This window comes from Electrophorus electricus, chromosome 25 (genome assembly GCF_041902795.1).
Source record: "Electrophorus electricus isolate QZ-2024a chromosome 25, ASM4190279v1, whole genome shotgun sequence".
NCBI classification, from domain to species: Eukaryota; Metazoa; Chordata; class Actinopteri; order Gymnotiformes; family Gymnotidae; genus Electrophorus; species Electrophorus electricus.
In genome coordinates this window covers 6,660,589-6,684,953 of record NC_137521.1, presented here as the reverse complement: position 1 = coordinate 6,684,953, position 24,365 = coordinate 6,660,589, and the positions used below count along the sequence as shown (strand labels likewise).

Below are 24,365 nucleotides of genomic sequence, written 5' to 3'. Positions count from 1 at the left end.
CACTTGTACTTTAGCCGTGTTTAATTGCATATTTATTTTTAAGTCACACATGAGCCAGAGACAAGCAACTAGCAAGAGCACTGATCAGTTAACACAGGAAGTCTTTAGGTCCAGTCGATAGGTGGTAGCTTGGATTCCAGTACCCCGATCCTGGTGGGGGGGGGGTAGGAAAGAGTCAGTAAAGTCCACATAGCCAGACCATGAACATTCTTGCCCAAAACAACCTCAGAGATAAATGGAACGGTAAAGGGTATAATCAGATGACTCATTTGGCAGAATCTCTTCATCACAGGTTTCAAGTGGGTCCAGTCACCCACACCTTCAGCTACCAACTCACCTGCTCATGTCCAGTGCAGCAGAGGCTGGAGTCCCTTCTGACTAGCAGTCTGCAGCCAATGACAAGTTACAAAGTTAAAGTACAGGAAAAAAAGAAGCAACAATTTCACCAAATGTGGTCAACTTGGGTTACTCAGTAAGGAACCGTCTACATTAAAGCATTCAGGTCAGACATTTGTAAAACATCACTGAACCCCAGATGAAGGCTAGCATTTTTGCCTAAACCTACCTCGGACATCCAACAACCTTGTCCAAGCACTTGTTAACCTTGATGGCCTCACCTGTCAGAGTGCAGATACCCGTTAGAATAGAAAACAAGGGCTATGAAGAATGATCACTCAAGTGACCAACTCAGACAGAGCTAATATCCAAACTCCATGGGCAAAGTCAGACATTCAAGTCATCATAGTGTTCCGAGATGAATGAACATCAGCTGCATTACACATCCACATACTTACCCAAGTGTTGGCAGATCCCTAGAAAAGAAATCAAGCAATTAGAAAAAAGGCATCACTTCTGGCATGCAGTATTTGCGTACATCACAACCTAGATCAGCCAATAAACAAGTTTCCTCAAAAAGATCAGAGACCTGATTCAAAAGTCATCACTCTAGATTGGACTCACTTGCCAGATAATTTCAGCACATCCCCAGAGGTAACAATTCAGAGCTTCATACCTATAGCAATGGCATCCAAACAAGGGTCCAGCTCATGTCATCTTCATGCTGAAAGAGGGAAATTTAAGTTTTAGACAGCTACAATGGACAGCAGCAACATGCATAACGTGGGAGGATGCATCAGCTAGGAGCGAAAGACAATGCGCATGGTTCTACATGGAATTTCTGCTGAACTATGCAGTCATCATTTGCATCTTCAAAAGATATCAAACTGAAAGGTTAGACCTTTAAACTCACCTTCACTGAGGTTCAAAGACAGCCTGCAAAAAAAAACAAGCAAGTTTAGAGTCATACAAACTATCAATGTATTCCAGGAGACATGGCTATTTCTTGCTGATGCATCATCCTTGTGCTACATGGAGATTCTGCTGAACCATGCAGGCATGTGCATAATATCCCAGTTTAATACAACCGAGAAGGAATCGTTACCCTTCACCCATTGTCATCCTGCCACACATGGATTGGAGTTAAGGTCCCCTAGAGCAAGGAGAGAGAACAACATTACACACTTAGTTCAGTTTCTTTTCAAAGGCTAATCTTGTATACAAATACTACTGTTTCAGTACAAAGATGTCTTTCAGGTTAATTCAGAGAGATTCCCATTGTGTTAAGAACAATCATCATAAACAGTAGCTGGTTTATAAACAGTATTCAGGCAAACTCCTGAAAGCGTACCTGCTTTCTTGAATGAAGAGTCATCCTGAGGGAAGCAAGGAATAGAGAAACTTTACTTCAGGATATTAAGAGTTCGAACATCCAAGCAAATAACTGTGCCTCAGATGGAATACTTGGTGGATGCAATTTCATCAGTCTTGGATCAAGAGTAGCAAATAACGTCATCACAGGGCACAATAAAATTCACAAGTTTTGAGATTTGGACCTACCTCACAGTACACTACACAGCCGCTTCAGACTGGACTGCAAGCAGATAAATAAACCAAGTTAAAAACATCCCGTTCTGTACGGGATCTAGACAACTAAAACGTCGAAAAGCCTCAGAATAAAGGTCTCAGAAACCAGTTCTGTCCACTACTCTTATTCTTTCCTCATCACAGGCTTTAGAGAGGGCGTAGCTATACGTTTAACGACGTTAGTTATAGCGGGTTGTAAACGCGTTATAAAAAGGTTGGCTTTTACTCACCAGCAACCTTGCCACGTAATTGAACTAAACTCGACGGATTTAACCTGAAAAACAAAACAAAAAAAAAAAGTTTGAGCCGCAAGCACGTTCACCATGTGGGTCAACTAGGTAGCACGGCGCTAACATTAAAACGTTACAGGAAGAGGGCCAGAGGCTCCCACGCAGGTCAGAAACGTTGGCATTCATCACCTTTTCTCAGATGTCCCTACCAACATAGTTTTCTTCATGCGTGCATGGTCCCGTTTTAAATACGCGCCAACAGTAAGCGGGAGAACCAAACTGCTTACTAGCCAACATGCTAGCGTTACTCGGTTGTGTGGCGCACGGCGCCTAGATAACTACCAGATTCATTTTTTAATTAATCAAGTCAGACTGCTAAATGCACTACTGAAGAGCGATCATAAATCCATACGTTATGCGTTATCCTAGGTCACTCGCTTCGTGTTCTTCGAGTGGAAAAGCTGAGTTTATGCGGCCTGAGTCGTGGTTAGGCTAACCTAGATAAACAAGCAAATCGCGTGCGTACATTCATAGAAGTTACAGTCTACAGAAAAACAGATCACGCTTTACGCGATTCGAGAGTGCGTCCCGCAAAACTAAAAACGCAGTAAAGACATCAGCTTGACTAACCACTCACCCAAGACATGGCCACACGATTGAATGAGGACGCGAGAAAGGGCGCAACGAAATTTATACCCTTTGCCGCATTGACTTGTGGGAACTTCCAGACGTCACATCTGCTCACGCTAGATGGCGCGCGTCCTCTACCTTCCTCTGCTAGGTAGTCCACGCACATACGCTGCGGCTGTTTTAAAGGTTAAAGCCTATTTATACAAGAGTAAAAATCCTCTGAAACCAGTTTTAAATTGCCACAGTATTTGGGATAATGAAGGCAATTGAAAAACAGGCACATGGGCAAAAAATATCATAAGACAAGTTGGTCTCGTTGAGATTTAATATTATGCATCAATAAACATGAAAGTCTGGTACAATCAATGGTTATGTCAAGGGGTGGGGATTTTGGTTGGAGTGCTTTTGCAAAGCAACACTGCATGATATTGAAATGTATGTATATGGAAAGGCCTCCATTTCAGATAAATTTACAAATACAATATGAAAAAAAACATGGCTTTGGAGTTTAAAAACTTTTGCCAGTTCTGATGTGATCCCCCGCACCCTCGAGAAAGCCGATATCAGCTTACCTTATTAGCATTTCTGAAAGCACTAATTACTCCTAGACACCAATCTGCCCATGTAATCATCAACATTGCATACAGCGATGCTCTCCCAGAGTCCAAATCTGGATCACTTTAGTTTTATACAGAAAAAGTGAATTATCCTTGTGGAAGTAGAATGAAATGACACTCAATTCTATATGAATGTGAAACTAAAATTATACATTACTTATAAGGCTATTTGGTAACATTTGTTTATTTGGACTAAAATATAAAGGCATGAAGAGAGTGAGAACGAGAGCGAGCGATTATGGGGGTATTTAATAACAGGGTGACCATTAGCTTACAGCTTGGCACACTGTGTACCAAGAGGCATACCTATTCCTAATGGACACTGCGACTTTCACAATAGGTTGATGCGTTGCATTGGACTGAAACTGGACACTCATGCTGCAACCCACAGCCTTCCTTTGGGCTCAACAGCATGTTATTAAATCATATCTTAAAGTTAACAAAAAAGAGGGGGGAAAATCTTCACAGTTGGCACGGACCATCACCATGACAACAAATTTATTTCCTTTAGATGCAAATTGGTCTCGTCAGCAGGTAAGTATGATTTGATGCAAAACCTCTAAAAAAAAAAAAAGAGGATTGGGTTTTTAGGTTTTTTTCTCGGTATGCCAAGTTCCTATTTTCAATCCATTACCATTGCAGAGTTACAGATGGAAAAAAGATAAAAGGAGAATTATATAGTTCTACATATAAATATCTGTAGCTAGCTGTAGGCAAGCATAATTCTCTCATGTCGTGGTTCTACCTGTAAGGCCTTTTGAATGTCAGAAGTTACAGCCTTTAACCCTCAGTCACCTGATTCCCTGAGATACAAAATGCTGTTGTTTTCAGAGCTAGATTGATTAAAACACCATACCCCCCCCAAACCCACCCAGCATAGAGTATGTCTGTTGGAATGACCCATGCAGCCAGAACAAGAGCGTTTGTTTGGGTTGCTAAGGAGTCATTAACTACCTCAGTGTCTTTCTGTGGTGTTTTTTTTTTTTTTTTTTTTTTTTTTTATCTTTCTTAAAGGGGCGGTGGAGAGGTGGAAGTCGTGAAGTTGGCAAGAAAAGAATAATTTGTATTTTATATTTATTCGCATAGAGTTCAGTTCTTATCATTCACTTTGAAAATGCAAAGCTGCATAAATTTCCATTTTAATCAGTCATTCCAAGGCTGTAGATGAAAGGTGAATTGTAAAAGAGTTCTTTCTGCAGACTCTAATTTCAGGAGAGACTGTGCTAATGCCGCAGTGATACCATTCTCTTCAGGAGAGGCTCATCATAAACCCAGCACTCGCCATCCTCATGGAACAGCTGTGAGGAAAACAAATACAAACCAAGCTTGTAACAACAACAACAACAACAACAACAACAACAACAACGTGGGAAACACTCAAATTTGTTTTCCCACATGATACAATCTGAGCATGGACTGTAAGATCTCTGAGTCCCTTCATACAGAAGGCTATAGCATTTGTGAACATCCAATATGAATGAACACCCAAAAACCTCAAAAAAAGTAATGGTGTAACAGTAGATTGTCTGCGAAAAGGATTCTTTCAAACACAGATTGAAAGAGAATACACTTGTAGTTTGTGCATCTCTGCGTGTGTTTGTAAAAGAGAGAAGCAGCACACACACTCACTCTCGTCTCCCACTGAACTTCTCTCTCCTTCCTCTCCCTTGCCTCGGCTCGCTGTTTCTCCTCGAGACGGCGTTTAGCCTCTGTGGCTGCGTCGATGTCCTTTAGCTTCAGGTTCAACGTTACGTCCCGCCACAAGCTAACGGGCAGGACAGAAAGAACACAAAACAAGAGACAAACAAAACAGACTTAAAATTGCTGTCAGGAGTGGCAGCCTGATGAAAAATCCTGCTTCACTTTGTACCACATCTCAGGGAGTCCAAAAAACAAACAAACAAACAAACAAACAAAAAAAACACCTCAATACAACTCACCACCAAAGCTCACTTAAGGAAGAGTCCAACGTGGCCATGCCAACCTGTCCCTCAGGTTAGAATGAGAAAAGGAGTCCTTTTCACAAACTAAATTTGAGGTGTTGCTGATGAACCACGCCAGAGCCTTTGTGAGATCAGGAATAATAATCCAGTCACTGCATGTCACTCACCACCTGGATTCATATTCCAACTGATCTTCCAACTTCCGCACTTTCTTCTTAATAATGCCTATTTTCTTTGTGTCAATAAACACAGAGTTTTCCTGGTATGTAAAAACAAAAACAGAAACACCGTTAAATGAGTCTTTTACAGTATGTCTCTGGTAGTGTTCTATATCAGACAAATCTGTAACAATAATGCAGTCAGCTTCGTAGAATCAGGACATTTAAGGCCTGTCCTTCTGACTTACCCCAGTTGCCCATTTTGCATACATCACTCCATTCCATTCTCCTTCAACGGAGCAAAACGGTTTCTTGTCACTCGGGCCGCTGTAAGAGAAAGGCAGAAGCCGACGCATAAGGGACCACGCGTAGTAAACGTCGTCATCGCTGTGGCAAAACGCCTGAATACGGAGATTCGCAAACTCTTCGGCTACTGCCAAGTCCCACTAACGAAATATACTCACAAAATGTCCGCCGTTATCCTATGTTTCTTGCCGCCATAGAAGGGTTTGGTGTGAAACACAATGTTGGCACTGTAGCCAGTCTTGGAGCATGAAATGGTGCACTCTCCGCCCAGCTCCACCCACGGTACGGTAAGGATCGACCTGTGGGGAGGCCCAACGCATGATGACGATGTCCTGCTGAGAGCCTGAAACATGGGCCATCTCTCAAACTGAAAGGGGCTTGGGGGGGCGGGACTTACCTCCCATAACCATTTGGGAAAGTGAGAATGTAGTGTTCATCATGCTCCAGACAGGACACGCAGCCTGCAGCGGTCCAAAGATGGGCAGAACAAACAGTGGAAGATACATAAATCAGTATATCATTACAGATCATTACAATGCCTGAATGAATGATTTTGAGCACTGACGCTGCGTGCTCACCTTGGCCAATATTGTGTACTCCGATGGACATTCCAAGGAATTTGGATTTAGTCCAGATGTGTGCATTAAACTGGATTTTCTTGCTGATGCACTCAGCATAGAATGCAGATACTGCAAAAGGGATGAGACAAATAAGGATTTCTACAGACTCAAGACACGACAAACAGCTGGTGATCCATCACTACAACGCTATTTAAAGAAAGACATTTATTTTAATATATTTTTTTCATTTAATCGCACGTCCTGTGTTGGTGTACGCTGACAAATCAAGTCTTTTTTGCAGAGTAGAGGACCAGTACAGAGAAAAAGGTGACTACTGTGTGTTCACAGGACTGGGGGTCCCAAAGGCTGATGGTAAGAACTTCCTGTAAAAGTGTGTGAAATGGGTCTTCTGCTTTGGAGAAGGAGAGCACAGGGAGCACTCACTGGGGGGATGGTGAGAAACCTGCTCTGCCACAAATGACACACTGCTCCGGCTACAGTACGGCACTGGACCTTCCGAAACAGGCTCCTGCGCACGCGCACACACACACAGTTATATAAAATTATAAAGCTTTTGCATTGACTACAAAAATATATTTCCCATCACACACACACACACCACAGTAGCAGGCTCCTCGGTTTCTGACGGCAGCTCCCAGTGGCAGAAGAACACCTCTCCCAGGATGGGGTTGTAGGGCTTCTTGGCCACAGATCCTTTCCGGCCAGCGTGAAAGGCTGATAGGTACCACTTCAGCACCTGCACCATGCGGTCCCTGGGCTCCGCGTGCTCCGCGATGCTGAGCGCAGACCAAAGCATTCAAACACAAGTGCACTCAGCAAGAGAATGCAACATCTAAACCAGTCGAACACATGGGCAGTGCAAACACAAGCATGCATTATGATTACATCAAGCAGAAATAAATCAACCATAAGAATAAAAATCGCTTGGAGAAGTTTAGAAAAAACAAATACACTCAGTTTTAATCAAACAAAGCCAGCTTCATCCAAAAGACCCCAGCAAAATGGCTCCAGAACAGACTACATAAGCAAACAACGAAATAAACTGAACTTAACTCCAAAGAGTTTGAAATGTCCAAAAAAGTAACTATTGCTTCTCTGCCTGGTTAAGCAGATGGATGGTACGAAAATAATTTAGCAAATGTACAAACCCCATTTCTGAAAAAGTTGCAATATTTTGTAAAATGCAGTAAAAACAAGAATATCTGGAATGTAAATTCTCTTGAATCTTTATTTAACTGACAAAAGTACAAAGAAATGATTTAAGGTTTCCACTGTAAATATAAACAAATTTGATGCCCGCAACACACTCAAAGGAAGTTGGGACAGTGAAAAAAAATAAGTTTGAAAAGTGTAGAGAATACTAAACCGTTTTGAACCAGAAAGACTATTTTGAAACATTCCACAGGTGTCATGACTGGGTGGTCAGCTAACAAAGGCTCAGTCCTTGCAAGGAAAGCTGGATCATGACTCACCACTTTGTGCCAAACTTCATGAGAATTGTCAAATAGCTCAAAAAGAACATTTCTTAACACAAGTTTTCATAGAATTTAGATCTTTCACCTTCTAGCATGCATAATATTGTGAGAAATTTCAGGGAATCCCAAGAAATCCCACGAAGGCCGGAAACTACCGTTGAGTGGCCTTCGTGACGAGAGAAAGCGTCATGCTACCATGATATGTCCAGCCGCACAGGCTGGAGAGTACCTTGGAAAACTGCTGCCACTTAACAGTCTGCCGCTGCACAGAGAAATTCAACAAACCAAGAAAAGCTATACACCAAATCTATGCAGAAATACTATCGAGTCCTCTGGTCATGAGTTAATTTCTGATGGCTCAAAGACAGTGGAAGAAACATATTGTAAAAGGTCAGACATTTTGCTTTCTGGAAAATGGATATCAAGATCTCAAAGATGAATGGGACCATCCAGACCGTTATCCACTAAAGGTGCAAAGCACCTGTCATGGTGTAGAGGTGCACCAATGCCCACAACACGGATGACTTCCAGGTGTGAAGGCACCACTGACACGGAGGCATATATTGGGATTTTAGAAACACAGAAGCAGCCATCTACGAGACATCTTTTTCCCAGGAATTCCATAGATATTTCAGCAAGACAATAGCAGACCTCATTCTGTGCATTCTACCACAATGTGGCTTTGTAGACACAGAGTGTGTGCTTGATTGGCCCGCCTGCAACCCAGATCTGCCTCCTATCAAAATAGTTTGGCTCATCATGAAGAGAAGAACCAGAGATCCATGGACTGGTGAGGAGCTGAAGAACTGTATCAAGCAAGAAGAATGGGCAAAAATTTCTCTTGCATAACCGCAACAATTAGTAAACAGTTCCTAAACAATTAAAAGTGTGATTAAAGGAAAGCTGACATCACAGTGGTTAAAATGCCCCAGTCCCAACGTTTTTTTGAGTGTTGCTGGCAACAAATTCTAAAATTTGTTTATATTTACAAAATACAATCAAGCCGTTCAGTGAAAACATAAGAAACATCTTTTCTTTGCATATTTGTCAATTAAATAAAGGTTCAAAAGAATAAACAATTCACAGACTCTTACTTTTATTACATTCTACAAAATTTCCCACCTTTTTTCCCCAAAAGGGGGTTTGTACACGCAGCCGAGTGATAACCATGGACAATAAAAGCCGGAGAAACAACGCCTTACCAGACAAACAAATCCGGATGTGCAAAGAAGTCTGCATACATCTCTAACAACGACCTCCTCTCCAAGATAAATGTAGGCAAAACCACCTGGGGAGCACAGGAGCATGCGCAGTGAGAAAGGCCACACTGGAGACGAAGGAGAGGAGAGAAGCCTGCCGGACACGGAGGGGAAACTGGAGGAGAGGCGCTACCTTGGTGAGGTCCATGCCCAGCCGCACTTGGGAGAGCAGATGCATGATGACACTCTTGTGCTCCTCCACGGACTCGCCCTCTCCTTCGTCTTCCCTTTCGTCGTGACTGTCATACTGGTCTAAGCAGGACAGCACACACAAGGGCTCAGGGCTGGGCAAGACGTGCGCTGGCGTGTGGACAAAGCACACGAGTCTGTTCGGGCATCGTTTCAGAAAAGCCCCCGGCTATAAGGGGGCTATAGGCCACACCCGAGGATTGTGACATGAATGTGTGCGTTTTCATTAGCAGGGGAAATAATAGTACATGAAGTCCAGCGGAAACCCTTCAGAGGACAGAGAACGTATTCTTTACCTGAATAAAAATGCTTTGATTGTGCAAAAAAAGAAAAAAAAGAAATTTGGTTCTGTTTGGGTTTTCACAGGTGTGTTTTCACATACGTGTGTATGGGCGCGTGTCCGTGTGTGCGCGCATGCCCGTGCGCAATTCATTCATATGTATGCAAGTAGATTTACCCGTGCGTGCGTGCGCACGCGCGCGTGTCTGCATGCTCTCACACGCGCGTGTACCTGCGTCGGTCGTGCCGTTGGACATGGAGGAGCTGAGGGACTCGTTGGTGTCAGGTCGCTTGAGAGCTGAACTTCCTTCGCTGTTTGCCGCTGGGCTTCTGGAAGGGCTTCAGCCAAAAGCAGACAAGACAGCCTTGACACGGCCCTGTACATTCTAGTGCCTACACAGTGTACGTGTGCAGTCATGTGGTGTGAGCGTTACTTCGCTGTAAATCAGGAAGCCCTGGGTGTAATTGTAGCTCGTGACTGAACTTGTCAAGTTGTGTGTGTGGTATATGGCGTGAGCGAGAAGTATGCCAAAGTATCGCTATGCACTAATTTGCTGAGGTGGGCGTGTGCGTGTTACTCACTCTATGCAGTGTTTGGGTGACGCATTGCTCTGGTAATATTCGTCAGCATCGTAGAACTCGTCCTCGCTGCTTGAGTAGGAGAAGTCAGGGACGGAGCGGGCCGGCACCGTCATGTGACTGGGTGAGGTCACACTGCTGCTCGGGGCGGAAGGGCCGCTCCCTAAATTTCCACAGGGGCAAAGAAAGCAAGGTGTGTGTGTGTGTACCCATTAATTCTGACAGTCAACAAAAACTGCAACCCTAATCTAATTCCAAACCAACACTAATTCAAATAGGGTACACTGTCATCCAGGTGCACCTCTGAGGATTCTTGCTCCCCCTCTCCCATCCCCCTCAGCTGGCTGGTTTGCAGTTGCTCTGGTTGCATTGAGTGTGCTGTGGTTTATGCCAAGCTCATCAGCTCACTGTGCAGCTCAGTGGGAGCAGTGAGAGAGAGAGAGAGAGAGAGAGAGAGAGGAGAGAATGTGTTGTGTGTGCACGCCAGCTCACGGCGTTAATGACCTGCTGTGGAGAGCATACAGTTCCCTGCCTCCTGGAAGCAGGTTGTGCATGCTGGCACATGCTACCATTCCTAAAGAGAATTTAAAAGGAGCTCTAACGAAGTAAAACTCTGAAGCTGCGATGCGGATGTTCTCACTGCCTCAGGTACGTTCCCATCTGTAAACGTTCACGTGCAATTCAGCAGGATGTTGCTGGCTGAAGTGTAACATGAAAGGGAATTATATTTAAAAAGAAACAGGAATAAACCTAAAACACTTATTCTGTTTAAAAAGCTCATCGATCACGGGTCAGGATAAAGGTCATACATTCTAAACAACAGAATGAACCATGTTAAGTGCTTTACAGAGAACAGTGCTGGAGTCTGAAGCTGAACATTATATTCTGTGAATACACACCCATGTTTGGTTGTAAAGTATACAATACTGTATACTGCCTTGTGACTAGCAATGGTGGAACTGTACCTGTGCTGTTGGGAGTGGGTGTCTGAAGGCTGCCCATCACCGTGACGACAGGACCCACTGGTAGAGAAGAAGGCCTCTGTTCCGCTTTACAAACCTGAGCTCCATCTTCAGGGTCAAATAAAAGATAAACACTTTACACGTACAATTCCTGATTAACTGAATCAAACAGCTCATATACCTGAAACTCAGAACATGCTTTATACAGAAGCAATGACTAGAATTTCACTATAATTATGAAGAGAAGACCAAGTTCCACATCACAGAAACCCGTGTAAGTAAAAAATAAACGAACAAGGGAACAGACTATGTGCAAGTGAGTCACAGAGTGATGGAGAGAAAAAAAAAGACAGAGACACAGAAAGCAAGAGATCGACTGCTCCACCTCACCTGTGGGAAGGGTGGAGTGTGTTGGCATGGCAGTGGCACTGACTACAGAGGTGTCCAGAGGGCTGGGCTGATAAACTCCATCCACTGGGTTTATGGTGCTCTGCACACAACACAACACACGAGCTCTCTGAGGACACCCCTGACACTCTGGGACGCTCCACTATTACTGCCCAAGGTCTGCTCAACGCACTTGGCTTCCCTGATGCCTTTCGCTCATCATTTTTAGTATCTGAAGTATACAGTATTTCAAATAACTTGTGGAACATCCCCACCAGAACAATATGAAACTTGGTAGTGTTTATAAACAGGCAAAATATCTCATTATTGACCTATTCGTGAGCTGCAGTCAGCAGTGTCTGACTGTTGTGAACACATGAAAAAGAAGGCAAATTGCTGCCTGGATCCCCAAGGGCTGCGATGATTTACAGATGGGTTTGGAATCAAAACAGATTTCACACTTTATAACTCCAAGCATCAGGCTGATCACCCACTTTACCACACACACACACACGTCCCCAATGTCGCCACTGCAGATCTCATGCAGGTAACGAAAAATCAGTTCTGCTTCCTGATTTAAACACACTCACGTGTGCACAAATGGGCACACGTGTACACACACGCACAAGAGGAAAACAGAAGTTAACTAGGCATGCAGAAACCGTGCTGTTTACTGCTGCAGGTTGATGATGGCTGCAGGTGTCATGAACGAGATTTGGAGAGGGTTCTCTCTTCAGGGATGTTCAAAGCTTTTAATTTGGAATATTTGGTTTTAATTGGAACAATCTCATTGCCCTGCACAGTGGATTTGTCTGCGGTTCTTAATTAAAAGCCAATTAGAGAAATTTGGGCAACGAATGGCATGGATTGGATTAGATCAATGAGGCAAAGAGATGTGGAGGGCAGAGTGAAGGGTTAGTGCCTGGATCTCCAGAGGGTTGACTATATAGAGCTCTGAAGTTGCTTCTACAGAATTCTATATAATTCCATCCTATTAATTTGCTTTTAGTGTCAGTTTGGTCCATTAATTTAGTTTGGAATCAGAACTGCATGTAACCATAACATGCTAACACACAGGCTATTAATGTGTTCCTGTATCATGTGTTCCTGCTACCAGTATAAACCCAATGTAACATGAGGCATTTCTGAACAGTGGCTTCTTGGACAAAGCAAAGAGTGTTGTGCTACCAGTTCCTGATCATTGTTAAACCATGTACATATTGTGTGTCACTACAGCACTAGCGCGAGCAGTTATTGACATGATATGCATATAAGTGTGGGTAACAGCCTGTAATAACATTTTTACAAATAAACCACTATTAGTCCCGAGATGGCTCAGTGAACCAGTGTGCAAATGGACAAAAGTAATAAAACAGGTTACGCACGAGCGCATGTTAAAAGACATAAGTGTAGGAGGAATCAGAGATTGGCTCAGTCACACAACAACGCAAAGATGTATGCGAGTTGTCACATTTTAGAATCACAGGACAGGAAAGTAAAACAAAAAAAGTGTTCCAGAAAGTTACCAAGGATGAAAAGAGCAATTTCACTTGTGAAAATGTGAAGGAAGTGAGAGTGAGAAAAAGATGCGACAACGAAGAGCCATTTTCCATAGTAAAAGGCATGCACTTGTTGCAGATTACTGATTTGGCTTTTTCCCCAAAGTGAAAAAGCAATTCCAGACTAAAAGAGAGACGATCGGTTGAATCAGACCCTTCCATGGTGAAGGAAAGTCACAACTTACTATTAGTCCGTTTGCGTGTTGCTGTTCGTTACTCTGATCCTTAAAATTTTGAAAAAGAAAAATGAAATGAATTGAGGAATGGCCCCAACAGTTAAAGCTGAGCAGGAACTAACCCACTGTCCAACAAGAAGGCTATTTCTCCACCTCGAGAGAGCAGCAAAAATACAATACTATATTTTCTGGGGTATATTTTTAAGCTTTTGGATTGTTAGACGTGTGAGAAGCACCTCTCCAAACCCTCAAAATGGAACCTGTATGAATGTTATGAACCAGCCTGAACAAACAAACAGTCACAGGCAAGAGGAAAATTACCACTACAGAGGATTACACACGGTAAACAGTGTCACAACACTAATACAGTTATAACAAAAGTAAAACAGATATTTACCTTGGCAATCTGAAGTAGAACTATACAGTGTTTGATAGATTCTACCATACTCTACAAAACAAAAACACAAACAGCAGCAAAGCATCAGAATTGATTTTGATGCGAGTATTCTAACCAGAAGAGGAGAAACTGCTGTGACATACTTACACAAGTTGTTTCTTTTAGGTTCTCAATTTTCTTAAACAAACAAGCAAAAAGAGCAGAAAATGATTAGATTAGTTCCATCAGCATCTGTCCGCGAGATGTTTCAATAAACATGCTTTGACTAATAAAGAATTGTAGAAAAAGACCCACATGAGAAAAGTGGAAATGAAAGATAGAGGTGTGTCATGAAACGCTTTTCCAGGTCATGGGATTTCCAGTATAATGAAACTCTATAACCTACAACTACATTAAATCCTCTTCTGCAATATAAAAACAGCAACAGCTTTGAACAAATCTTCAATCATCTATAAAACAAGATGGAGGTGATGGCTTACTTTGCGCGATTCCTCATCTTTGCAGTCCTTTATCTTCTCATCAAAGAGCTGCAGGATGAGGGATCAAAGACAGAGGAAAGGCAACTAAATTTAGACAGACATTCAGATCCAATGACTATGTCAGGTTAAAATGCGCACACGCCGCACTCCCGAGTAACAGTGCGACTCTGAACTCAGCCAGCTGTCCACAGAGCTCCCGTTCTGCAGACAGCCTTGAAACCCACCTTTAACTGGTCGATCAGAATCTGCAAGTACGCGTCAGCCTCTGCAAGCTTTTTGTCGAAGTCCTGAACACTTGGAACAAACGCCGCCTCGGCCTCCTGGAAGCAAAAGCGAAAGAGGTCATGCCGAGCTGGTGTGGTCGCAAGCACGTCCATGCCAGCCTTGCTTCGCTGTGTGCCATTCCTGCTAGCAGGAGACCTGGAGAGTGGGCAGCGCCTTGCCTCGCCTGACCCCACTTCCACCTAATGAGATTATTCAAATTCCACAGTAAGACGACCATGAAACAGCAGTCAGACCGCTTGAGCAGAGGGGTCAACACCAAACTGCAGAACAGAGAGCAACACGTGAGGTGACAGTCATCTGGGAACAACAACTTGGGTAACTGCTGCATTTTATATGAATGTCTTTCGGGGATCGAGGGCTGGGATACATATACGGTACTACATTGCTGACAAACCTAGGCTTCCAACAGTCTTGTCAGCAGGTTCAGGCTGTGTACAGCTGGAAGAGACTGGACACTTCAACAATTCAGGGCTAAGTTAAAGGACTCAAGGCACTGCCGCTCACATACATAAGGGTGTTTTCGAAACAAAACAGATACTGCTTCCGAAAGTACAGCCTGTGTTCTGTCTTCAATTAAACGGTAACATGAGATCAGTTTCCGATAGCATTTAGCCCCTCTTCACCTTTCCCTTCTATATAACTCATATCGCCTTTTGAGCACAGCAACAAACTGACTCACCAGCCTTCTGATGCAACATCATACAGGGGAAAAAAAGTATCAACATGGAATTTTTTTTTTTTTTTGAAGACTACACCCAAAAGTGAGCGCTTTTTCAGACATGCTGATCTCTGTCAAAGCTAAAGTCACAAACAAACAAAAATACATTTGAATACAGCACAGTGCTCTAACTTGAACAGCCATATATTTTACAGTCTGCAGTCAGATAGCATATATATTGTCAATTTGTTCCAGAGAAATAGCAGATTTCCCCCAAATTGTGTCATTAGAACCCATAACAGTAACCAACACAAGCTTTCTCTACCAGTACTCAGTTTTGAAAAGACTTGACTGTGTATTACTGCATGACAAAAACCAAACACACAATTTCAATTGTGGTGTATATACCAACTTGTTAAGCATTAAGAGTGCAATTAAATTAGCCGACAGACTAGCTGCTACTGTAAGAGTCGCGGTAACACCACGGTTATATATTGATAGAGAACTAAGAGATACTCCCCTGTGTGGACCCTGCTCTGAGCTGAGGCACCTGACCAACGTTACGGCGACTGCCACGGTGGGAACTGGCTAAACTGTAGTTCGTCATGGGAAAGTGCAGAAAAGCCATGAGCAGCTCCCAGCCGTTTTACTGCATGCATAGTGAAACTAGTGAAAATCGTATAACGTGGTCAAAGTCTCAGCCGGTGATCTGACTTCCATGTGTGTGCAAGTCTTTCCTGGGGTCAAAGGTGGGACAATTTACTCCCAACACAGCATGTGACCTACTGAGTTTGTTTTCATGATATAAGCTTTAATAGAAATGCAAACTGTGTTTGAATAAAACACGTTTATAGTGTTGGTGCAGGACTACCTCTATTGTTCCAGTACTCGAGTAAAACGTTGACATAGTTGCAGATGGAAAGCACATGTCCCACTCTCAGTAGAGAGTGGCAATAATTTTAAGGGCTGTTTCTATACATGCAGAACAACATGTTTAACCAACACATTATAAACATGTACCAGTGGCCTCACGCCTCTACACAACGTTCTAAATTTTAACCAGTCCAACCTCAACCTTGTTTCCACCTAACACACACACACACACACACACACACACACACACACACACACACACACACACACACACACACACACACACACACACACACACACACACACGAGGAAAAAAGTAAAGAATCTGAATGATGGACATGGAAAAAAAAAAAAAAGATAATCTTTATTACCTTGTATAAATAACCTCTAAATCACTAATGCAGCAGATAAATAAACCTTTGGTTATCTCAATAATACATTCAAATATCACAAGGCCAGATATGAACCTAAATGAGAGCACATTTAATCTGTTAATCTTCCTGTGCAAGAGAGTTGTGTTTAATGCCCTCACACATTCTCCTCCAGGGTCAAAATTTTTCACATATTTTCTGTTTTTTCCCTTTTCACAAACTGCAATAGAAAGCTAGCCAGCTAACAGCAATGGGATCAACATCTTTGTGATTTTATGGTCACTGCCATTTTACGCCCATTTTATGTTCACATTAGACTGAAGCTCTGTTCACGAGGGGTTTGTTTTTCACAGCCTTGTGGTCATCACCTTATCACCATGGTTTAACAGTTTTAATGCTAAACAAAGTCCTCTCATTACTTAACTGACACTAAATAAGTATTTAACATAACAATTACAAGCTGGCATTTTAATTTTCGGATTATGTTTCATACATTATAAGTCACTGAAATTTCAAAATCAAAGTTTGAGGAAACTCAAATTTTCCTGGATGCAGGCCACAGGATTACCTTTGGGATTTGGGAACTCTGCCAGTTCGTGAAGTCATATTGTTGGCAAGAATGAATGGCAGTCTGGTGTAGTGACATGACACAGAGAATGGAAAAACTTCACTACAGCTCTGGCTGGCTCTTGTTCGGCTCTGAACACAGAGGCAGGCAGATGTTCTGGTGTGCACAGAGTCGGTCTGCGACTAACCATTATAACCTTGCCCTCGTAGTGCTGGAGAGCGGACAGGAAACAGCATTCTGGTGCCGTGGAGGAGGGCGAGTCATGGACCAGGCAGCTGGTAAACTCCAGCAGAAGGCCGGAGCGCTAGACTTGCCCTGCCGTCTGCTGAGGTGAGTCGCCATTTCACGAGTCGCAACAGGAACCTCTCCCTCTCTCATTTATATTTTATATATATATTATATATATAAAGGACATTTCATGCAGAGATCCTTCAGCTGCTTTGAAACTCTTTGCCTGCACAGCTGACAAAGAACCTCCTGTTTCTACCCGAAACCTTGTGTACTTCACTACTGGGATAACTCTGAAACCATGTGTCCTGTTTCTCTAAAACCTAATGTACTTCACTATAATTATGACTCTCTCTCTCTCTGACACACACACTAATATTATATTATAGACACACACACTAATATTATATATACATACATACACACACACAAATACATATATATATATATATATATATATATATATATATATATATATATATATATATATATATACACACACACACACACACACACACACACACACACACACATACACACACACATACATACACACACACATACATACACACACACACACACACATACATACACACACACACACACACACACACACACACACACACACAGTGCCATGACAGCACGTCCACACCTGCATCACACCTGAGACTTCAGTACTCTTACAACTCCATTAGAAGAACAAGCATGTATACACACACACACACACACACACACACACACACACACACACACCCACACCCCTTCAATCCCAAAGCAAGCCAGATAATACAGCATTTAAAGGATATAAACATCCACACTTATGGCCCATAAATTTTTCCTTATTCACACTGTCGCAATGTCACAAAGCACAGAGATACTCACAGGACACTTCCCTCTGCGGAACCGGGACATTAGAAAAGCAACCTCTCACTGTGAGTCTTGCACCAGTGTGACTCTCTAAGCACAAGTCAGTTTTTCCTCTGGCCACCTCCAAATCCACGTCCAAAAGATGACAACAGCAGCATATATCAGCATATATCATACATCAACAAAACACTCTGTTTGTCTACAGAGTTTGCCTCCGGAGAGCACTCATGACAGGAAGTAAAGACTTCCTCAAATAAAAAGAAAGTAAAAACAGCCCTACCAACGTGCAGCAGATACGAACGGCTGATCTGATTGGATCAGCATTCTTCTGCTAATGACAGGCTGCTTGAAGACACAGATCTCCGATTGGCTCTTTGGAGGATTTGGCATCACGTGACTGTATGGTTTGACACTGCTTGCCAGGCCAGTAGATACATGCTTCAGGCAGTCAGCAGATGTATACATATTAGTGGGCAGAGACCAAGGAGCAGAGGAAAAACTGTTTCCTTATGAGTGACAGAGGAAGGCAGAAAACGAGAGAGACAAAGAGAAACCGACAGTAAGTAAGGGGGACAGCGAGAGAGAGAGAGAGAGAGAGAGAGAGAGAGAGAGAGAGAGAGAGGGAGGAACACAGAATTACAGAGATTTAGAATGGTTTGACAAGATGGCAGCAGGGGAAAAAATTCCACCACTGCATTAATTTGCAAAAAGAGCTGAAACAAACTGAACAGGAAAGTGATAGCTGCGGTAAAGTCCTCAGCAAGTCGCTATCCAGATAATTCAGTTGGCCCTCAGGTTGGCACACACTGAGAAGCCTGTACACCCCCAGCCCCTGAACTCAGCCTTTAACCTTTTACTATACATACTGCAAGGCCAACTCCATAAACAGAGACCATAGCCCAATAAAGTGCTTCAATACATAATCAGATAGCTAGCCAGCTAGACAGATAGATAGACAGATAGATAGACAGATAGATAGACATATCCGGGCCTAAAGAACGACTTCATGCTCCAAGAATGCAGACGGTGTGTTCATCGTGGGAAGTGTGAGCCATTACCCGGAGCTGAAGGGCGTGTCGCAGTATTGTCCCCTCTAAGGCGTGAATCCACTTCTCCCGTTCATCCGCGTCTCGGGCTGTGGAAGGGTGGGGGCACACATCCAAAACGCACAGATCGTTAGCAACAGGCAAAGAAACCTAAAGACACCGAAATTAAGAGAGACAGGGAAGGCGAGAGGGAGGAGCAGCATGAGAGAGCGTGCGAGTGATCATGGGAGAGAGAGTGCAGTGCGAGGAGACAAACATGGGAATATGTGGGAGATGAACAAGCATCCCCAACGCAGATGAAGACGGCTGTGAAAAGTGACAGAGATGACCAGGGTTCTGCTGTGGTAGCTCTTGAGAAGTACCACACACCCACCCACACACACCCACACACCCTGCCTCTTCACTGAAAGAGAGTAGCACTCATTATTTTTCCAGCAGAAACTGCACCATTTTTAACATTTTTGGAAGTGTTAAAAAAAACAACATTTCCAAATAAGCCTTAAGAGATTTAATTCACTCAGCCTCTCAGAGATTGTGCTATATAGGATTGATTTTCTTCATTAAAATAAACCATATTAGTAATATTGCCCACCATGTCTAGTATGATAGAGTATAACTAATTCGAAGCATTTACTCACCACATAGTAGAGAGCTCCAACGCGAACTGGCCTTATTAACCACTCAAGGATTAATTCACTCATTACTCACAAAGCAATTTACTTACTTCTATGCCATCTTCATTCACTTATCAGTCCACATACCAACAAAAATTATACATTTTAGTTTAGGGAACATTTCAATTAAATGGTTCCCAAAAAAACATACACCACTGGTTTTTAAAGGAGTGCTTTACTGTTCTTCCTGGAACTACAAGCATACCTTTTTCAGTCCAAGTAGTGGTTTAATATTACTACCTGATCAATATTCAGTGGCCACATAATGATCCATTTTTAGTCTTTATTCAGAGAAGACATGATGTTCATTTTCACATCAGACGTGAGCGAACACGTTTAGTGGGAGTGCTGCCCATGGCCAGCAGCCCTGGCACTCCAGTGACTGCAGGAGCTACATGCTGAGATCAGGACTAGTCCACATCAGCACAAGAAATTTGAAACTACTAGAATTTTTCAGTGAATTTTTAAAAGGGTTCACCATCCACAAACCGCAATATCAACATATCTGGGCGTTCTGTGCATTCCGGTGTCTGACCTCTAAACTGAATGCAATTTCTGCAATTTTCATTTGTTCTGAAGCATCAAATCTGGTTAGCAGAAGAACATAATTATCTACAATGCATCAAGGAGGTCCTGGATATTACAAAACATTAATTCTTCAGCCACCGTCATTTCGCTAACAAAATTGTCTCACTGCTCATTTATCCAGAACCATTGCTTGTTGTAGTACTAATAACCTGGATGATCACTTTAATATCTGGAGTGTAATAGGGAATATAAAATGTGCTTTCTGCCTACCGTTGCATCGCTTGTAAAGTATACAAAGCGGACAAACATAAAATTAAAATAGGAAGGAAAAAAACAAAACAAAACAAAAAAAACCCAACAGCATTGCAACATAGTTCAGCCATCTTGAATCTGTGACGGACAGACGTTTCCAAAGGTTCCTTTTCAAACACCACAAAATCCAAAAAGAAAAAAAAAAGGAGTGTTTTCTCCACCTTGGAGAGCAGCTTTGAAGAGATGATTGATGAATGGAATGCCAAAATGAATAAGGAATATTATTGAGCAGTGTTAGTGGCAGTGTGGGTCTAAGTAAGACAGTGTCCAAGTGCTGAGGTGCAAGACAAATCATGCATCTGGGAACTAAGTAGCCATTTCAACAGCAAATCCTGGTAGGTGGACACTGAGCCTGTACCCACACGCTCAATATAGGTTCCCACGACAGGATGTTATTTTTTGGTGGCCGACCACATTCAAAGCAGCACTGACACTGACACACGTCAAAGCCCAGCAACGCTGCTGAGCCAGTTAAACACCCACAATGTTGCGTCAGTGATAATAATACTGGGTTGAGAATGGTCTATCGCTCAAAGAACCTCCGAACAGCAGCGGCCCCGTGGTCAGAAACTCAGCAGTGATGTGATAGACAGGCTGGCTGATGATTGGTGCTGCAGTCTACAGTTGCATATCTATAAATGCAATAACGCAGGAGAACCTAACAAAAGACGCCAACAACTGTTTTTTTAGGGGTTGAAATAAGCATGTGTTGTTTTATTTGGTCCATGTACCAAATATTACCCCTGCAAAGGAGGAAGATTAGGAAATATGGGGCATGAAACACAACTGCCACTTAGACGATAAATGGGGCAAAGTTCAGTAAAATATAGCGCAGCACTTTTAACAGCATTAACGTCCATCCAGGTCACATGTAAACAAACCACATCCCAACAGAAAGACAGGGACACACACAAGGGTGCACACCCACCCACTATCACCCACATGCACACACGCACAGACACACACACACACACCCACCCATCCTTCCACCCGCACAACAATCAATTCTGGATCACATCTGCATTACAGATGAAGGCCCATGAGCTTCCTGTGCTGTACCCTTTAAGGCTGCACTCACAGGCTAATAGAGTGCTCAAGCAGACTAAACCCACCGAACACCAGCCCAGCAGAAGGAATGAATGATCTGCCTGTTGCTTTAACCATGGGCGGATCTTAGGATGCGGCTCACGGGTTCGGAGAGCAGCCAGCGTAGAGTCACATGGTTTGTGCCCCTTTAAAGCAGAACTGCCACGCCATGTGTAACCTGCTATAACCAGTGCCGCTGCACCGGTGTATACAGTCCAAAACAAACACTGCCCTTCCCTGTGCTGACTGACACAAGGGCTGAGGCCATGTAGAGCGATTTTCTGCTACTGCAGCCTTTACAGAACTATAACACGTGCATCTCTGCAGAAGTCACCCTTTAAAAGCCATAGCAGGGGTTGGGTAATCCTAATGGCCACACTAGCCACAAACAGATAGGGAAATATAAAAAAAACATGAGGAAAATTCCAGACTTGGAGTATTAGATTCAGTATTCTAAAGGTTACATAATGCACCCTACTGTACTAACAGCAGTGAAGGCAGGTTTGAGAAAGTGTGTAAACAAGTTTGTATCCCACTCTTCCTTCCAAAAAGCAAAATGGAGCACTTCTTAGAGAACGGGGGATGGGGGTGTGGTAGAGAGAGAGAGAGAGTGAGTGTGTGTGTGTGTGTGTGATGCTAAGAGATCCAGGGCCTGGTAGATTCTATGTCCTCCTAATGATAATGGCTACAGAAAGAAGATGATGAAGGACAGCTAACAGCATTTTCACTCATGCACATTACTTTACACTCGCTCAATGGCTGACACAAACGTTGGGCTAGATCACCCAAATGACCAAGTCAGATTTTTCGTCCTCTATTGATCATATCATTTTAGTTTCAGAACCTGACTTCCTGCTGCTTAGAGGCACCTAATGCTTTCCATCTTAGATGAAAGCAAAAAGCAAGTTCCACACGAGCTCGCAGGGCAGGTCGTGAGGCCTCTTGCAGCACGGAAAAAGAAAAAAAAACAAAACAAAAAACAGGACGCCAGGCGAGCAGGGAGCACCGCTGCGTCATCCTACGTGCTGCCCCGGGGTCCTCGTCTGCTTCTGCCCTCTCCCGATGCTGGTTCCTCTGCAAGCCGAGCGGCTCCCGGCCCTTTCGAGCCAGCCCATCCCGACGGATGGCTGTTGCTGGAATAAAGGAGCTTTCAGGGCCACTGCTTGCAGGCTGCTGGAAGAGGTCGATGAATTCTAGATGGTCCCTCATTTCGCACGCGTGCTTCCCTCGGCTGCAGCTGCTCCTCTGCCGGACACAGGCCCAGAGCAGGGCGGCGCGAGCACTCTGGGCCCTCTGGAAACATCACACCAGGCATCTCAGCCAAGCATGCGCAGAGACTTGCTCTGCGTTTCCTCGAGAGAACTTGGGTCACGGCTGCAGGCCCTACGTGCTGCTTCGCACGACATGAAGCCCCAATATGCTGCGTCAACACGGACAACTTCTTCCATTTTGCTCAGCTCGACCTATTAGTACCGGCTGGCCGCTTCAGCTAATTCCAGGCGGCAGTGCTCAGTGCCATGACAGCACATCCACACCGGCATCACACCTGACACTTCAGCACTCTTACAACTCCATTAGAAGAACACGCACACACACACACACACACACACGTCGAGCCTCCTCTATGCTCCCCGAGCCAGCCCTTCTCCCCAAATTACGGAAAGGGAGAGATGGCGAAGGAGAGAAGGAGAGACGGAAGCAAGGCGGAAATGGAGTCTTTCACACTGCTCTCAGAAGCCCAAGCCTCAGCTGCAGACTCGAGGGAAATCGGAGACAGTGCTCCAGTGATGCTGCACTATTCCTCGGCAATGCTTTCAGGCATAGCACTTTCCCTGACTGTCTGTGGCCTTGGTCATGGAGAGGAGCTTTAATCTTTGACAGTGCAAAAAGGTGAATTTGTACAAGGCCTGAAAAGTTACAGTAAAATGTTTCCATTATTAGGCATGATGGGCTACATACTGATGTGAAAGCCAAAAGCATCTTAGGCGATGAGCTTCTGATGTGCCTTCCGTCACAGGTCAGGTCAAACTAGCAGGCTACTCCTATTCTGATACTGACATGGGACATGTGATGTAGCGCAACCAGTAACGTGCGTCAGGAAAGCAGACTGCAAAACCCGATTTACTGCTCCTTAAAACAACTGCTGAGAACAGATCAGTATATTGTACTGTTTCCAAAATAATTCAGACAGCCTGAGACTACCAGCCTCGGTATTCAGAAAGTGCAGCTCCATTTGAGACAATAATTGGCACGCATTACATACTCAAACAAAGAGAGCGACGCATTAGTAACCAGACTCAAAAACATCCAGCAGACACAAGGCAGACCTGGACCCAGGGCAGGCGATAAATTACTCAGAAACGGCTCGGCGGTGCTAACAGTGCCATGCCAAGCCACACCCCCCACCCCCCTACCCCCCACGGAAAGCCGCTAGCCACTGTAGCCTCAGCCAAGCATGCAGACATGCATTGCCTTACCCTTCCGGCTGTACAGCCAGAGCAGACAGTGTCGGAACATGGCAGCGAATGAGGGCATGGGGAGGGTGAGACAGCCCTCGGGGGAGCGTGTGGATGAGCCAGAATGGATCGAGCCGGATAGAGAGGTCGGTGACAGCAAGGTAAAAGACCTGGAGCTCAGCGCGCAGGCGGGCGCGGCCACCCCTCCCGCCGGCCCAGCCCTGGGTCCTGGCGGACGGGACCAGGTGAGAGGCGGGAAGGCAACAGATGTCCTCCAATCCCAG

The 24,365-nt window shown here is 43.9% G+C and overlaps 1 protein-coding gene and 6 non-coding genes across 9 annotated transcripts in view; all 7 read right to left on the bottom strand.

Annotated features, from left to right (window-relative positions):
• Positions 1-15: 15 nt before the first annotated feature.
• Positions 16-24,365, bottom strand: part of osbpl9 (oxysterol binding protein-like 9) — a 31,592-nt gene continuing 7,242 nt past the window's right edge. The window contains exons 4-34 of one of the 3 annotated variants that reach the window (XM_027016013.3): positions 19,038-19,114; positions 14,354-14,449; positions 14,130-14,177; positions 13,798-13,827; positions 13,651-13,701; positions 13,263-13,301; positions 11,522-11,621; positions 11,135-11,239; positions 10,173-10,332; positions 9,823-9,929; positions 9,256-9,374; positions 9,066-9,151; positions 6,987-7,164; positions 6,812-6,896; positions 6,386-6,496; positions 6,205-6,268; positions 5,966-6,106; positions 5,750-5,828; positions 5,511-5,602; positions 5,030-5,165; positions 2,791-4,698; positions 2,154-2,197; positions 1,897-1,930; positions 1,688-1,712; positions 1,442-1,489; positions 1,250-1,272; positions 1,013-1,060; positions 795-812; positions 566-617; positions 338-386; positions 16-150 (exon numbers count right to left, since the gene is read on the bottom strand). In XM_027016013.3, the coding sequence (XP_026871814.2) occupies positions 4,624-4,698; positions 5,030-5,165; positions 5,511-5,602; positions 5,750-5,828; positions 5,966-6,106; positions 6,205-6,268; positions 6,386-6,496; positions 6,812-6,896; positions 6,987-7,164; positions 9,066-9,151; positions 9,256-9,374; positions 9,823-9,929; positions 10,173-10,332; positions 11,135-11,239; positions 11,522-11,621; positions 13,263-13,301; positions 13,651-13,701; positions 13,798-13,827; positions 14,130-14,177; positions 14,354-14,449; positions 19,038-19,114 (1,979 nt within the window). In that variant the 3' untranslated portion in view covers positions 16-150; positions 338-386; positions 566-617; ... (6 more) ...; positions 2,154-2,197; positions 2,791-4,623. Of the gene's footprint in view, positions 151-337; positions 387-565; positions 618-794; positions 813-1,012; positions 1,061-1,249; positions 1,273-1,441; positions 1,490-1,687; positions 1,713-1,896; positions 1,931-2,153; positions 2,198-2,790; positions 4,699-5,029; positions 5,166-5,510; positions 5,603-5,749; positions 5,829-5,965; positions 6,107-6,204; positions 6,269-6,385; positions 6,497-6,811; positions 6,897-6,986; positions 7,165-9,065; positions 9,152-9,255; positions 9,423-9,768; positions 9,930-10,172; positions 10,333-11,134; positions 11,240-11,521; positions 11,622-13,262; positions 13,302-13,650; positions 13,702-13,797; positions 13,828-14,129; positions 14,178-14,353; positions 14,450-19,037; positions 19,115-24,365 lie in introns of those variants that run through there. The other 2 variants (XM_027016014.3, XM_081707965.1) reach the window with 2 other exon arrangements.
• LOC113581125 (small nucleolar RNA SNORD47) lies at positions 222-295 on the bottom strand. Its single transcript, XR_003411036.2, has one exon. It is a non-coding gene; the product is annotated as a small nucleolar RNA SNORD47 (small nucleolar RNA).
• LOC113581128 (small nucleolar RNA SNORD78) lies at positions 466-530 on the bottom strand. Its single transcript, XR_003411039.2, has one exon. It is a non-coding gene; the product is annotated as a small nucleolar RNA SNORD78 (small nucleolar RNA).
• Positions 1,125-1,209, bottom strand: LOC113581127 (small nucleolar RNA snR60/Z15/Z230/Z193/J17). The gene has a single exon (XR_003411038.1). It is a non-coding gene; the product is annotated as a small nucleolar RNA snR60/Z15/Z230/Z193/J17 (small nucleolar RNA).
• Positions 1,565-1,644, bottom strand: LOC113581123 (small nucleolar RNA SNORD79). The gene has a single exon (XR_003411034.1). It is a non-coding gene; the product is annotated as a small nucleolar RNA SNORD79 (small nucleolar RNA).
• LOC113581124 (small nucleolar RNA SNORD75) lies at positions 2,004-2,070 on the bottom strand. Its single transcript, XR_003411035.1, has one exon. It is a non-coding gene; the product is annotated as a small nucleolar RNA SNORD75 (small nucleolar RNA).
• Positions 2,311-2,390, bottom strand: LOC113581126 (small nucleolar RNA SNORD74). The gene has a single exon (XR_003411037.2). It is a non-coding gene; the product is annotated as a small nucleolar RNA SNORD74 (small nucleolar RNA).